Raw genomic sequence first — 17044 nt, forward strand, 5'->3', positions numbered from 1 at the left:
CTTCAAATAAATAAACCAATAAATCTCTTTAAAAATCTCTTAATTTGGGGGTGGTTTGTTATAATAACTAACTGATACATAGCATATACACACAAATGTACTATAAACTTCTCTTTTTTTATGAGAATCTGGTGAAATAAAATTTATCAGAATGCTTGTGTTTAAATCCCTTGCTATTTGATACAATAGGCAGGCATTGGTGAAAATAACCTAAAACTTAGAACATGCCATTCCTGTCACTTCAAAGATTAGTGACTACACAAGCAAAATTCAAAACACCCTGAAATTATTTAGTTCATATATGAAAGAAATTTAGTAAAGTTGTCCCAAACTGGACAATCCAAAAATTTACTCATTTTTAATACAAAAGTATTAAAAATTTTTGATACATAAAATAACAAAAATTGACTTATTAAAAATGAGCAGGAAACCTTCTTAAACTGTTAATGATAATTAACAATTTTTGATCAACCATTCTAGAAAAAGACTAAATTATCTTTCTATTCTCTCAATAGAGAATATTACAAAATGGCCATCATGTGAGGAGGTGAATGAAGAGTTTGCAACCAAAAACTGCATGAGAAAAGGTGAGAGAAAGGTGTCAACACCGTTAATTAATACAAATCACATTTTGGGGTGCCTGGGTGGCTCAGCGGGTTAAGCCTCTGCCTTTGGCTCAGGTCATGATCTCAGGGTCCTGGGATGGAGCCCCACATCAGGCTCCCTGCTCAGCAGGGAGCCTGCTTCTCCTTCTGCCTGCTCTGCCTGCCACTCCCACCTCTTGTGCTCCCTCTCAAATAAGTAAATAAAAATCTTTTTTTTAAATTACATTTTTCTAAAATGTTATAATGTTTATGGTATAAGTTTCTTGTAAATTTGTGGTTGGTAGTGGTTTATTTTCTCATTCTGAATAAATACAAAGTTAGGTACCTACTTTTGTACTTGTAATTTTGGAGGGTTGGTTTAAAGAGGAGTTCCCCAGTTATAGATTCTTCAGGGTCCTAAACCCCAGATCTGTCTGTGAATGAATGAATGAACCCAAGTTTTTTGTTTGTAGAAATGTATGTGGGAAGAACCCCAGGACCTCTTCCTCAGAGGGTGGCTCTGGGTATGATAGTTTTACTCTCCCCTGTGCAGTTGGCATGCCCAGAGGGCAGGCAGATGGTAAACACAAATGTGAGACTTCCTGTATGAAAACGTTAAACACTTAAACCGAAGTGGAGCTTGAAAGGAGGTTTCAGGCGCTGCCCGCAGGTGGGAAATTAGCTGGTCTGAGAGTGGGGAGCTGAAAAAGAAGGACCTAAGAGTGTCCTTAAGACAGGTTTGTATCAGGAGAGAGGAAAGAGAGCAACTTGGAATGGGCTGATCCCACCAAGGGACTTGGTCATTCATTCAACAGTGCCAGACCCGTTCCAGAGTCTGGGAAAAAAAAACAAACACTCAAAAATCTCAGCCTTCCCTGGGCTGACTTGGCAAGAGTGCAGATGGCAGAGTGGGAGGAGGGGAAAACAATGAACATAATAAAAGGTAAATGATATTATATTACCATTAGTAATGTGAGATGTGCCAAAGAGAAACTAAGGCAGGGTGAGGGAGTTGGAAAGTAGCAAATGATGTGATGAGGGCACCGTGTTCAATAGGGAAGTCAGGGAAGTCCTCAGTGGAAGGAAGTCAAAACTTGAAGGACCTCCTCAGAGGAAGGGAGCATTATGGGTATCTGAAAGAAGAGTATGATGGGCAAGGGGGACAGCATGGGCAAAGGCCCTGTGGCAGGGGTATACTCCAGCTTGCTTGAGGAACAGTTCTGAGGCCCATGTATGAAAAGGAGTGAATGAGAAGGAAGTAGAAGAACCCTGACAGAAAACAGATGGGATCTCATAAGACCTTATAACCATTGCAAGGATTTGGGCTTTTGCACCAAGGAGGATAGAAGCCATAGGAGGGACTTGAGCAGAGCAGTGATGTGATCTGGCCATTGTGGGGAGAACAGACTAGGGACCAGAAACAGGAACACCATTAGAGACCATTGTCACAATCTAGGGTGAAAGGGGCTTGACTTCTGGTTGTATTTTGAAGATAGAACCAACAGGATTTGCTTGGATTAGGATGTGAAGGAAAGAAAAGAGGGGAGTGGGAACCACCTCAAGGTTTGTGGCCTGAACCATAGTACTGAATTGCCATTGCTGAGATGGGGAAGACCACAGTGAGAACAGAAACAAGGCTAAATCTGGAATAGCTGGGGTTAGCTACAAGGGCCACTGGAGGTAACTGAAAGGTAACTGGGCCACTGGTGTGCCAGGGACTGACGCAGTCAGGGTATAATCAGTATAATCCCCTTGCCTGGGGAAACCATTTCTACCTCAGTCTCCCACTTGTAGTTTGTGAATGAACCCATTGCCAAAACATTTTTCAGTGGTTTGTTAAAGGAAATGCTTTTGAACATTTTTTAATGTAAAAGGTTGAATTGGACAAGGACAAAGATTGTCTTAGAAGAAGTAATGCTTATATACCATATAAAAAATCAAACACAGGTCTGCATTAGGACCTGGTATATAAATACTCATAGCAGCATTATTTATTAGCCAAAAACAACCCAAATGTCAATCAACAGATGAATGGGAGATTAAAGGTGGTATATCCATACAATGGAATATGACTTGAAAATAAAAAGAAATAAGAAAGTACTGGTATATGCTACAACATGGGTAATTATGCCTTCAGATGGTATTTAAAGTGAAAGAAGATGGCCTGTAAAGGCCGCATGTTGTATGATTCCATTTAGATGAAATATCCAGAAAAGGTGAGGGTGATGAAAATATTCCAAAATCGATTATGGTGATGGTTGTTCAAGGCTGTGAATACACAGAAAATTCTGACTTGTGCACTATAAATTGGACAATTATATGGTAGATTAATTACATCACAGATAAAGCTGCTATTTCTTAGAAGCTTAAAAAGAAAAGCACATACCATTTTCCCTAAGGGAGCTGTTACAGCAGAACACCTCATGTGAGCATGTGTCACGGCCTGACACCGAGACCAATCAGACCACAAGTGACTCCAGCCAATCACGCTTGACAATGCTTGGTCACGCTCTGGTCACACGGAGCTGTTGGTACTTAATACTGATCATGGGAGTTTGGGCTGACGGAGCTAATTATGCATAGCATGTACAACAGTGGCTAAAGGCATAGGCTCTGCAATGAGACGAACCTGATCCTGATTTTGAACCTCGGCTCTGTCTTAACGACCACCAGCAACTCAGCCTCTCTCAACCTTCATTTCCTCTTCTGCAAACTAGAGATGATAATACCTCCCCATAGCGTGGGTAAGGGGATTAAATGAAATACTATTGTAGTCTACGGCCATACCACCCTGAATGCGCCCGATCTCGTCTGATCTGGGAAGCTAAGCAGGGTCAGGCCTGGTTAGTACTTGGATGGGAAATACTATTGTAGAATGATTAACACAGTGCCTACAGCTGGCTAAAGGTTCAGTAAATGGTAGCTAATGGTAGCATCATTAATAACATATATAAATCACAGAGCACAGTGCCTGGCTTATAGGAAGTGCTCAGAACGTGAAATAAGAAAAGTTATACTTTTCATCAGAAAATGTTTATGAGACAGAATAAACTTTACAGATAAGGACAGAGAATTTGAATTCTGCTGCTTAATGACCAAAGTAGGTGACTTTGGAAGGCTGCTTCTTGCTCTGCCCCTGACTTTCATCTGGCTCCTCTGGAAAATACATAGTCTAAAGCCCTGGGCTCTGCCCTGGAGCCTCTCAGCCACCCCCACCACATCACTAATGAGCAAATCCAAGCTTCCGGAAACTTCTAAGAGAATATTTCAACTAGGAAACTGGAATTTTTGATGAGGACGTAGAACAGGAAACAACATTGACCCTCCAAAGCATGATCAGAGACAGGGAGATAGAAAAGGAACTCAGAATAGAAAATAATTGCAATTAGTTGTCCCAGGATTGCAGAAGCCTTTCAACAACAGATAATCTATTAATGTAATACACCATATGGTATGGTTAAAAGAGAAAAATCTGATCACCTCAATAACCCCAGAAAAAAGTAGGTGATAAAATTCAATAGTCATTTATGATTAAGCATTAATAAATCCAAATTAAAGAGAAATTCTTGTGCCTGATAATACACATATCAAACAATATACATAATGGTGAAATAATAGAATTATTCCCAGACTAGGAACAAGGCAAGGATGCTGGCTGATACTTGTAACATTTGATATTGTAATGGTACCCAGCTGATTTTCAACAATGATCCCAAGACAACCCGATAGGGAAAGAGGAGTCTTTTCAGCAAATGGTATTGGATATCCAAGGAAATGAGGCTGGACCCTTACCTCACACCATATTTAAGAATAAACTAAAATTGGATCAAAGACCTACATGTAAGAGCTAAAATTGTAAAACTTTTAGAAGAAAACATGGGTGTAACTTTTCATAACCTAGGTTTAAGTAATGATTTCTTGGATATGACACTAAAAGCATGAGCAATCAAAGAAAAAATAGAAAACTTGGACTTCATGAAAATAAAAACTTCTGTGTTTTAAAGGATACTGTAGAGGAAGTGAAAAGACAACCCACAGAATTGGAAAAAAAGTATCTGCACATCATATATTTGACTGGGGTCTAATACCCAGAATATAGAAAGAACTCTTACAGGGGCCCCTGGTTGGCTCAGTTGGTTAAGCATCTGCCCTCAGCTCAGAACATGATCCCAGAGTCCTGAGATCAAGCCCCACATTGGGCTCCTTGCTCAGTGGGGAGCCTGCTTCTCCCTCTTCCTCTGCCTGCTTCTGCTTCTCCCTTTGCCTCTGCCTGCTGCTCCCCCTGCTCTCTCTCTGTCAAATAAATAAATAAAATCGTAAAGGAAAAAAGAACTCTTAAAATTCAACAATAAAAAGACAACCCATTCTAAAAGTGGACAAAGGATTTCAGTAGACGTTTCTCCAAAGAAGATATGCCAATGGCCAATAAGCACATGAAAAAATGCTCCACATCATTAATCATTAGAGAAACGCAAATCAAAATCACAACAAAATAGCACTTTACACTCACTTGAATGGCTATAATAGCAAGTGTTGGCAAAGATTTGGAGAAATTGGAAACCTCATGAATTGTTGGTAGAAATGTAAAATGGTTCAGCCACTGTGGAAACTAGTTTGGCACTTCCTCAAAAAGTTAAACATAGAATTACTGTATGACCCAGCAATTTTACTCTAAGGTATATATCCCAAAGAAGAGAAAATGTGTGTTTGTACAAAAACTTGTACATGAACATTCATAATAGTATTATTCATAGCAGCTAAAAAGCAGAAACAACATAAATGTCTATCAGCTGATGAATAGATAAACAAATTGTGGTTAATCAATACAGTGGAATATTATTCAGCCATAAAAAAGGAATGGAGTAAAAAAAAAAAAAAAAAAAAAAAAAGGAATGGAGTAATGATACATGCTACAATGTAGATGAACCTGAAAACATTATGCCAAGTTTAAGAAGCCAGATACAAAACATCACATGTTATATGATTCCATTTATATGAAATGCTCAAAATAGTTAAATCTGTAGGTGTTTGCCAGGGGCTAAGGAGGAGGGAAGTGAAGACTGACTACTAATGAGTTAGGAGGTTCCTTCTGGGTCAAAGAAATGTCCTGGAATTAGATAATAGTGATGGTTGCACAACCTAAAAAGTCTTGAATACACCCTTTTAAAATGGTGAATTTTATGATATATGGATTATATTGCAATAAAAAATCTTTGAGTAACTAAAAATCTCAAGTTGGAAAACCCAATTCTGACAATTCTACTTCTTGGTACACACTTTAGAGACACACACACTGCCTATATACCAGAGGTATATATAAGGATGGTTACTTTAGTAGATTTTTTAAAAGATTTTTTAAGATTTTAAGATTTTATTTATTTATCTGACAGAGTCACAGCAAGAGAAGGAACACAAGCAGGAGGAGTGGGAGAGGGAGAAGCAGGTTTCCCACTGAGCAAGGAACCTGATGCAGGGCTCAGTCTCAGGACCTTGGGATCATGAACTGAGCCGAAGGCAGACGCTTAATGACTGAGCCCCCCAGGCGCCCTAACTTTAATAGAGTAAAGGTGGCCACAAATTCTTTGCATTCCCTCCCTTCTAAGATGGGGTCTGTTTTCCGACCCTTTGAATCGAAGCTGGTTTTGTGACTTTCTTTAACAGAAAGAATGCAGCAGAAAGGGCTGTTGCCAAGACCTTACCGCTTCTGCTCTCACTCTCTTGGAACATTTCCACCACCTTCTGAAGAAGTCCAGCTGGAAGAGAAGGCCAGAAATCCCAGATGAGGCTCCAGACATATGAATGTAGCCCTCGTAGGCCAACCAGCCAAGCTGCCAGCTGACCACAGCTACTGAGTGAGTCCAGGTAAGATCAGAAGACCCATCTTGTCAACCCACAGAATCATGAGAAATAACAGTTATTGTTTTAAGCCACTACATTTTGGGGATGGTTTGTTACCAGCAATAGTTAATTTATACAGTACTGGGGCCACTTGCCTGAAACATTAAAGCTTGGGAAGCCACCGAAGGACAGGCTGGATGGTGCAGTAGAGACCCTGAACTTTGGTCGCAGACTTGGGCCCCAAATCCTACCCTGTCACTTAGCAGCTGTGTGACGATGAGAAATTTGATTTATCCCTATGTCCTCCTAGGTGAAGAATTCAAGGGGACTTGTGGACCCTTTCTGAGGATTCGGGATCCTTTCTGGTTGAGAGGCATGCTATTAAGTGTTGGCTCTTGGTACCACATAGCCACCAGCAAAATGTGGTCTATGCATGTGCTGGAGGAGGAGTAAGTTCATGTATATCAAATCGGACAATTTTTAAAAATAAGATTGTATAGAAAAAGCAAGTTGTCATGCTGGTACAATTATGTAAAAGTATTTTTAAATGTAGGGAGGAGCACATAAACCACCTCGGAGCGTTTGCCTCTTTGAAGGTAAAGATAGGAATGGATTTCTAAGTAGAAATCAAGTAGGTTTTTTTTTTAACTTTAATCACAATGTTCTTATTTCTTATACAAAAAAAACACTGGTTGCATCCTTTCGGGAGCAAAAGTTAAAACTCTTAACATTGGTTAATGTGGCTCGGTGGAATGTTTTCTTCTTCCTTGTCTTTTACTTCCACCCCTACGCCACAAATTCCTGTAATTAATTTAATTACAATGGTTCCAAATTCTTCCTTCCTGCATTCAGCTTGGGGACCTGGCCTTCTCCAGCCAGCCCTGACACCTGTCTGGTCGCAGGCAAGCCCAACCGAGTATCCACAGCCCCTGGTAGCGTTCTCCAGGGCCTCCCAGCTTGGGCCCACCCATGCCCACAGATGTCTGTATCCTTGCCAGAGTTTCAGATCTCTGACTTTGATCCTCAACTTGCTTGGGGAATATCAACTCATTAGTTTCACTTGTCTGAATATAAAGGGCTTCTCCATTCTACAACTCCTCCTGCAAAAGGCCCTGACACCCTCCTACCAGCAGCTGAGGGTAAACCTCAGGGAGGGGCGTTTGTACAGAAGGTGTCTGGAAAAGGGAAAACAACAGAGGCACAGGCCCCAGGCCATTTCCTTTCGTGACAGATGCCAAGTAGAGGACTCTATCAGACTCTTTAAATTTTTAAAGACTTATGGGTGATGTTTTGTCTTGCTGTCCCTGTTTTAGTGAATTGGTTCTGGTGTCCTGAACTATTGTGTATGAGGGTGTGAGAGCAAAGACCCACAAAATACAGATTAGTAGCTAGGGGGAGGCTTGGAATCAGGATACCCACTCCTGGATGCTCCGTTTGGACACGTCTGTCTTCTCAGTCTAGGGCTTAACATCCAAAGGGGGATCCTGATGTTCTTTCTGGTTTTCATTGATAAGTTCTGGATTAGACACTCTGGAAAATTGGAGTTCAGATTAGACTTTTTTTTTTCCCCCAAAGACTTTATTTTTAAGTAATCTCTATCCCTAATGTGGGGTTCAAATTCACAACCCCAAGATCAAGAACCAACTGGACAAGACAGGTGCCCTGGATAGGACTTTTTTTTTTTTTTTTTAAGATTTTTAAAAATTTATTTGAGAGAGAATGAAAGAACAAGTATAAAGGGGGAAGGTCAAATGGAGAAGCAGACCCCCTGCTGAGATGGGAGGCCCATGTGGGACTTGATCCCTGGGCTCCAGGATCATGACCTGAGCTGAAGGCAGTCGCTCAACTAACGAGCCACCCAGGGACCCTAGGACTTGGTTTTTTAACTCACAAATAACACATGTTCTTTGTAGAAAACTAATAAGGAAAAAAGAGAGAGTATCTATGACGCACTAGCACTGTGCTAGGCACTAGGAATATTATGAGGGGCAAAGTGTTGATTCCATGAGGACTTTGCTATGTTTGAAGGCTGACCCTGGCCTCCTTGGTAGAAAATTCTTGAGTTTGGGACATCTGGGTGGCTCCATGGGTTAAGCATCTGCCTTCAGGGAGGTGGGGACCCTGCTTCTCCTTCTGCCTATTTGTGCATGCTCTCTCTCTCTCTCTCTCTGACAAATAAATAAATAAAATCTTAAAGGAAGGAAGGAAGGAAGGAAAAGAGAAAGAAAACTCTTGAGCTTGAACTGTGTGATACACTGGTATATACCTATGTAAAAATTATTCGAGCTCTACATTTAAGATTTGCTCACTCAACCAAGCATAAGTTATTTCTCAATGACAAAAAAAAAGAAATGTTCTAGGAAGTATTTCTCAGAATATAATCCCAGTATTAGGTGGTTTTAAATCACATGGACCATAACCAAAAAAAATTTTTTTTCTTTGAAATTCCAGCTGAGCCATCCAGACACCCCTAAAATTGAGTTAATTTTAAGACAATTTTAAGGGGCGCCTGGATGGCTCAGTCATTAAGCATCTGCCTTTGGCTCAAGTCATGATCCTAGGATCCAGGGATTGAGCCCCACATTGGGCTCCCTGCGCAGTGGGGAGCCTGCTTCTCACTCTCCCACTCCCCCTGCTTGTGTTCCCTCTCTTGCTGCTTTCTGTCAAATAAGTAAATAAAATCTTTTTTAAAAATAAGACGAATTTTAAATTTAGAGTACCTGTGGTGTAAGGATGGGGCAGAAACATAGACAATTCTTCAGTGACTGAAGTTTGGAGAACATGACTCTAGTAAATTGTATCTAAAAAAACAAATCCTCACTTGCCTCCACACACACCAGCAGCTACACCCCCGCTGAAGGAAAACTTGAAAATAATTGTCTGTACATGCTTCCTCACCTCTAATTTACTGTTCTGTCTAATCCAATCTGGTTTCTGGCGTGATTCTCTCATGAAACTATGCTTCCAACGACCTCAAACAGCCAGATTCAATGGACATATCCCTGACCACACCTTTCATGGCCTCCCAGCATCTTTGACCGAGCTGGTCACCTCCTCTTTTTGGAAACACTTTCTTCTGTGGACTTCAATCTTCTGGTTTTCCTTTTACCTCTCTTAGTCCCTCCTCTTCTGCTTAGTCTTCAAATGTCAGAGCACATCAGGGCTAATCTATTGTGTTTAAGTATCATCTCTTTAGAGATACCCATCCATGGTCCGTGGTAAACTCAGTATCTGTGTGTGCCTAGCTCCAACTTCACAATCCAGATGGAACTCTTGATTCCTCCTGCACCTGATTCTTCCTCCATAAATAGCACCATCTCCTCCTCCCCTTCATCCTCAAGACCAGTTTATCATCCAGTCTTGTCAATTTCACCTGGAAGCTCTATCGGGAATCTGACAGCTCTACTCCATCTTCTCCTAAGGTCCCAGCAAGCTTGTCCTCTCTTTTCTGGGCCTAGCACCAGCCTCCTCTCTTGTCCCTTACTTTCATTCCTCCTGTCCCCAATTCATTTTCACACGGGAGCTAGGAGGGTTGTTACAAAATATAAATCAGCTCATATTCCTCCTCTGTTCAGTAGCTTTTTTTTTTTTTTTTTTTTTTTTGGTCAAGGAATAGAAGACCAGTTTCTATTGCTGCAGAGCCCTATATGATCTGGCTCTCACCTATTTTCTCCAGTCTTACTTCATCTCTCTCTCTCCGACTCACTCTACTTCTGCCACAACTGTCTACTTTGTTCCTGGTTTCTAGAAGTTGTTTACCTCAGCAAAGGTATTTGCACATGCTGTTCCTTCTGCCTGGAATACTTTCTCCCAACTTTTCCATGACTGGCTTCTTTTCAACCTTCAGGTCTTAGCTTCAGTGTTGCCTTCTTAGAATATCTGTCCTGACCATTCCCCAGAGACTATCTTGTTACTTTATTTCCATCTTAGCTCACTCTTTCATCCTTTCTTAAGGGTTTTATTTCTTTATTTGACAGAGAGATAGTAGCAGAGGCAAAGAGAGAAGCATGGAGAAGGGAGCCTGATGCAGGACTCAATCCCAGGATGCTGGGATCATGACCTGAGCCAAAGTCCAATGCTTAACTGACTGAGCCACCCAGGCATCCCCATCTAAACACTCTCAGGAGTCTGTCATTATCTAATTTGTTTATTTATCTACTTTTTTTTTTCTATAAACTCCATGAAAGCAAGGACCTTGTTTGATTTACTCCTGCATCCCTAATGTGCAAAATAGTATCTAACATGTGGTTGGTCCTCAGTAAATATTTCTTCAGTGTAATGAATGGAGAGGTAAGTGGGGACTAGACCATGCAGAACCTTGACAGAGCACAGTGGGGAGGTCTTTAGGAATTTTATTTTATTTTATTTTTTTAATTTTTTAAATATATTTTTTAAAGATTTTATTTATTTGACAGACAGATCACAAGTAGGCAGAGAGGCAGGCAGAGAGAGAGGAGGAAGCAGGCTCCCTGCAAAACAGAGAGCCCGATGCGGGCTCTGTCTAGCTATGTGATCTGATAAGTCACCTTGTCTCTCTGAACTCAGTTTTATTTTCTGTAAAACGAGGACCCTAGTATCTATTCTGTCCATTGTGGGGATCAGGGAATAATGGTACAGAAAATATTTTCAAAATGCAAGAAAAAAATAGTATTATTATTTCATTCAATAAATATTTATTAAGCTGCTACTGTGTGCCAGGCACTGTCATTGGTGCTGGGAATATAGTAATGGGGAATGGGGAGGAGACAAAAATCTAACCCTTATGGGGTTGGTTATTACAAACTCCATTTAGATTCTGGGCTTTTTGGACTTTGATCTATTTTCCAAATTGTCAGATTACCTTAGGCCCCTGTTAAAAAGTATGAATTCTTGGCCCAACCACAGTCTTGGTCAGAATGGGGAAGGTTAGAATGGAGGCAGGATTAACGAACTTATTCAGAAAGGACTGAAAATAAGACTAAGTGGATGAAACTGCCTCTTTTTTTTCTTTTCCAAACACTGATCAGCCACTCAGCAATCCTGCACATGTCTGTTTACATGCTGAATTTTCCAAAACATTTCTAATAATAAGTGGCTTCAGATGGCTCCTAGGGAAAATGAGTCCAAACATTAGAAGCCAGCCATGTGACCTTGAAGTTGCTGTCCTTGGCAGTGTTCTTGTCTCCCATAGAGTTTGCTGTGCAACCACGGGCAGATCATTTTCCCTACCTGGATCTATGTGTCCTCATCACCAAAACAAGGTCAGGATTCCCTGAATACCAGTTCATGGAGGGGTGCTGGGTTAGTTGCATCAGAATCACCTGGGGAGCTTTTAAATATCCAGATTTCTGGGCCCCAGGGACTGGCAGGTCTGATTCAGAGGGCTAGGATGGTATCCATCACCTGCTGTAACTTTAATTGGCTTCCTGGGCAATTTTTTTTTTTCACTGTAGCATTTTTTTTTTTTTAAGATTTTATTTATTTATTTGACAGACAGAGATCACAAGTAGGCAGAAAGGCAGGCAGAGAGAGAGAGAGAGAGAAGGAAGCAGGCTCTCCACGGAGCGGACAGCCTGATGCAGGGCTCGATCCCAGGACCCTGGGATCATGACCTGAGCCGAAGGCAGAGGCTTTAATCCACTGAGCCACCCAGGTGCCCTGTAGCATTTTTTTTTAAAGATTTTATTTATTTATTTGACAGAGATCACAAGTAGACAGAGAGGCAGGCAGAGAGAGAGGAGGAAGAAGGCTCCCTGCTGAGCAGAGAGCCTGATGTGGGGCTCGATCCCAGGACCCTAGGATCATGACCTGAGCCAAAGGCAGAGGCTTTAACCCACTGAGCCACCCAGGGACCCCCACTGTAGCATTTTTTTTTTTTTAAAGATTTTATTTATTTGTTAGAGAGAGAGATACAGAGCGCAAGCACAGGCAGATAGAGTGGCAGGCTAGAGGCAGAGGGAGAAGCAGGCTCCCCGCCGAGCAAGGAGCCCGATGTGGGACTCGATCCCAGAACGCTGGGATCATGACCCGAGCCGAAGGCAGCCGCTCAACCAACTGAGCCACCCAGGCGTCCCCCACTGTAGCATTTTTAATAATATCCTTAAGTTTAAAATTACCCAGTCCTACAGGAGGAAAAGGGTTAACAAATGTTGATCTAACAGTAGACATCAGAGATTATATTTATGATGAATATTTTTTTGTTTTTAGATTTTTATTTATTTGACAAAGAGAGAGCAGGAGCAGGCAGAGTGGCAGGCAGAGGGGGAAGCTGACTCCCCACTGAGCAGGGAGCCTGACATGGGGCTCAATCCCAGGACCCCAGGATCATGACCTGAGCCAACGGCAGACACTTAACAACTGAACCACCCAGGTGCCCCTATTTTTATAAGACTTAAAACTGTTTTGTTTTACTTAAAATGTTTAATTTTAATTTTGTTTCATATGATTACAATCATAAACTATATAAAAGAAATATGGTACTTTCAAAATGTTACTTTTTTTCTGAGTCATTTTAGGTGAAAAAATTAACTCTTCACAAACATCTTGAAAACAGTGTCTTTTTCCTTGCTAAATGCCATTTTACAAACTGGATCTTTCTTGACGTGTATACACACAGAAGAGTATAAAACCATGGATTTATTGCTCCATAAATTTCCTCTAAGTGAGCACAGACATGTATACACCACCCAGAACAAGAAATCAAACATTGCTGGCATCTCCTGGGCAATTTCTGATATGCATCCAGATTTGGGATGTTACTTAGAGTAGATCAAACTCTAAGTGCCTCAGTTTTGTAAGATGTAAATGTAAACTATAATCTGTAAAATGTAATCATTCCTCAGATGGTGGAATTGAGTAAGTTAATTTATGTAATGTATCTAGAACACTGTCTCAGCCATAGCAAGTACTGTGTTTTAACTCTCCTATCAATCAACATCCAATATGGAAAGCAAAACCACTGTGAGTCTTTGGAGGGAACTTAATGCAGAGGTGACAGAGAGGCTGAGAAGTCAAATAGGGGACAGTGATGCAACCTATAGATTAGGCCGCAAGAAGTCATCCACCACTTAGCAGGAAGAAGAGAGGGGAAAGGTGGTGTTACTAGAACCTGGACCCATAGCTGGAGCTATAGACAAGACACAGCCATTGCCACGACACTGATGCAGGAGAATAAATACCCTGGCTTTTTCATTGTCCTGCCTCCAAGCTTCCTAGTGCTTCCCATTGACTGATCCCAGCAGGAAGTCATCTCTCAAGTGAGCCTGGGAAACCTAATCCGAGGGTCATCAGTGCCTCTCAGGGGAAGTATGAAGAATGCCTTTGAGGACAGATTATTGTTATGTTGTAGTTGTTGTTGTTTTCTTCAAGGCCCTTTTCCATCCCTATAGTACTCAAAGTTTCTAGACCCTAGCCAACCACGGGTCTTCAGGGTTTTGTGAGTGCTTATTGATTAATTGATTCTGTGTGCTCATTGTACACACATATATAAATGCTTGGCTGCTGGTCTTTGGAAACTGACAGCTCAGGCCTTGGCAGAAATTCACTGATGCTAAAGGCAGCACAGCCCCTCCAAAGACTCAAGGAAAGGGAAGGTATATGGATCAGGTTTCTTGCTGGGGTCAGCTGCCTCAGCACCTTGCAGTCTTCAGAAGTGATAGATGGAAGGAGCTAGCCAGTGACGTCACCAGACAAAAAGGAGGGTCCCAGAGAAATCAAGAACAAATATAAAGAAGCAAGACTATGGAATCATTTGTGCAGAGCACTGGGCAGTGGAGGGGAGGGACAGGAAATAGGACCCCACCCTGTTTTAAGGCTCCTTCCTAGAAAAAGACTGCAAAATACCCGCTTGTCTTTGGGACACATCCCCCTAAGTATGCTGTGTGGGAGGGGAGATCTGGGAATTTTGCTACCAAAAATGGGCAGAAAAGCTCTTTCTAAATGTTTCTTGCAGGACCCAGAATTTAACCTTGAATCAGGGGCAAATATGTTTATTTTAAGAGGTTTTTAAGAGAAAGGATCGGATATTATGGAATTCTTCCTAATGTACCGAAGACCTGCTTCACAAATTCATTCTTCCAGCAAATATTGACAGATAGCAGCTTGGCAACTGGTTCAGACAGTGAGTTTTGGAGTGAGGCAGAACTCTGTTACACTGTGGCTTTGCTTCTGCCTTAGTGTGTGGTCTTGGGCAAGGGACTTAAACTGTTTTCTCATCAGTGAAAGGTAATAATATGAATGACTGTGTAGAGTTGTGAGGATTTGAGTGAGTTCATGCATGAAAAGTAATTAGTACAGAATCTGAACCTCAGGAAATGGTAGTAGTTGGCTTTATTATGACTTGTATTATTTGTATGATTCTTTGCTAAATACTTAGCCCTATGTTAGCGCATTGGATCTCTCCTCAGCTCTGTGAGGTGCGTCAGGCAACCCACACGAGTTTTGCTTCTACTATGCATCTAGCACTTATAAGCACTTACTATGCTTATAAGTTGCATCTTGTTGATTTCATCCATTCAATAAATATTTGAGTATTTTATGCTAGGCTTTTTTTTTTTAAGATATTATTTATTTATTTATTTATTTATTTAACAGAGACAGAGATCACAAGTAGGCAGAGAGCCAGGCAGGGGGGAGGGGGAAGCAGGCTCCTTGCTGAGCAGAGAGACCCATGCGGGGCTCGATCCCAGGATGCTGAGATCACAACCCAAGCCGAAGGCAGAGGCCCAACCCACTGATCCAAACAGGCGCCCCTATGCTAGGCTGTTCTGCACTGTGAACAAAGCAGGCAAAAACTATCTTTCATTGAGGAAATCCTCGATGAAAGGGGAGGGACAATTAATACAATTTAACACTTACGTTTATCATGTTCTAAAGTGTTTTACAAAAACAGTGATATAACCTATGAGGAAGGTGTTACTATATTTATCCTATTTTATAGATGAGAATATTGGAGCACAGAGAGTAAGTAGAAAGTCACCTGCCTAAGGTCTCATATATCAGAAGAGCTGGATTCAGGATTTATTTATTAATTTTTAAAAAGATTTTATTTATTTATTTGGGAGAAAGATAGAGCATAAGCAGGGGGAGCTGCAGAGGGAGAGGGAGAAGCAGAGTTTCCGCTGAGCAGGGACCCTGACACAGGGCTTGATCTCAAGACGCTGAGATCATGACCTGAGCTGAAGTCAGGGGCTTAACTGATTGAGCCACTCAGGTGCCCCCCTCCCTTTTTTTTTTAAGTAGGCTCCACACCCAAAATGGAGTCCAGTACAGGGCATGAACTCATGACCCTGGGCACTTCCTTGCAAGGGCAAAGGGACCCCAAGAGTCGATGGTCAGGCTTCTGAAGAGAGTCACATGTGCAGGGTACTAGGAGCATCAGCTCACAGAAGCTGAGAAAGGGGAACTCAGAAAACTTTAAAGGGATCCCAGGGAGGGTCTGAGCAGTATCCTGATAGTGTTACTACACACACCTTCCCAAACTCAAGAAATGGCATTGCTATCCTGCTGGTTGCTGAGGCCCCAAAGGCTGGAGTCATCCTTGACCCACTCTTTCTCTCGAACTCATAGCCAATCCTTTGGGTAATATTATTATTTGCAATATTTTTTTTTAATTTTTAAAGATTTTATTTATGTATTTATTTGAGAGAAAATGAAAGAGAGAGAGGGAGAGAGAGAGCATGAGGGGAGGAGGGTCAGAGGGAGAAGCAGATTCTCCACCAAGTCAGGAGCCTGATGCAAGACTTGATCCTGGGACTCCAGGATCATGCTTAACCAACTGAGCCATCCAGGTTCCCTAAAAAAAAAAAATGTTTTAAGTCTTCTTTACGCCCAACTTCAGCTCTGTCTCCCAACCCCAAGATCAAGAGCCGCATGTTCTAGTAACTGAGCCAGCCGGGCACCCTGGCAATAGTTTTAAAATACACCCAGAATCTAATTACTTTTTTAGAAACTTTTTAAAAGTCATGGTGAAACTCGTATACAGTTCAGTGGAATTAAGTACATTCACACGGTCACGCAACCATCACCACAATCCTTCCACAGAACTCATTTCATCATGCAAAACTGAGACTCTGTACCTAGGGAACATTTTGTTTATTCATTCGTCTGTGGATGGACACTTGGATTGCTCCTGTCTCTTGGCTATTGCAAATAATGTTGCTATGAGCGTGGATGTTCAAATATCTCTGTGCATCCCTGCTCTCAATTCTTTTGAGTATGTAACCAGAAGTGGAATTGCTATCTCATATGGAAATTCTATTTTTAATTTTTTTAGTAACCGCCATGCTGTTTTCCATAGTGGCTGCACCATTTTCCATTTCTACCCACAGCGCACAAGTGTTCCAATTTTTTAACATCCTCGCCAACACTTGTTATTTTCTGGGTACTTTTTAATCTGGTAATTTCTTATCCCTTCTACAGTGTCTACCCTAAACCAAGCTGTTTCTGCTTCTGTGTGGATGATTGCAGTAGGATCCGCGTTGACCTCCCAACTTCTACCCTCATTCCCTGTGGTCTCAAGGCTATGCCTCTGCTTACAGCCTCCAGGGTCTTCCTCCCCTCCCACTCAGTAGGTTTTTACAATGGCCTGTGATGCTCTGTAAGATTTGTTCCCCACCCTCTTAACTCTGACTCATTTCCTACTT

General features: G+C 41.5%; 1 protein-coding gene across 1 annotated transcript in view; it reads left to right on the forward strand.

The window, feature by feature from the left end:
- Window positions 1-515: 515 nt before the first annotated feature.
- The window catches only part of CDH3 (cadherin 3), a 67010-nt gene continuing 50481 nt past the window's right edge, over window positions 516-17044 (forward strand). Inside the window, exons 1-2 of the mRNA XM_032325207.1 lie at window positions 516-587; window positions 6246-6359. Coding sequence (XP_032181098.1) covers window positions 578-587; window positions 6246-6359 — 124 coding nt within the window. The 5' untranslated portion in view covers window positions 516-577. The remainder of the gene's footprint in view (window positions 588-6245; window positions 6360-17044) is intronic.

Source organism: Mustela erminea, chromosome 19, assembly GCF_009829155.1.
Source record: "Mustela erminea isolate mMusErm1 chromosome 19, mMusErm1.Pri, whole genome shotgun sequence".
Classification (NCBI taxonomy): Eukaryota; Metazoa; Chordata; class Mammalia; order Carnivora; family Mustelidae; genus Mustela; species Mustela erminea.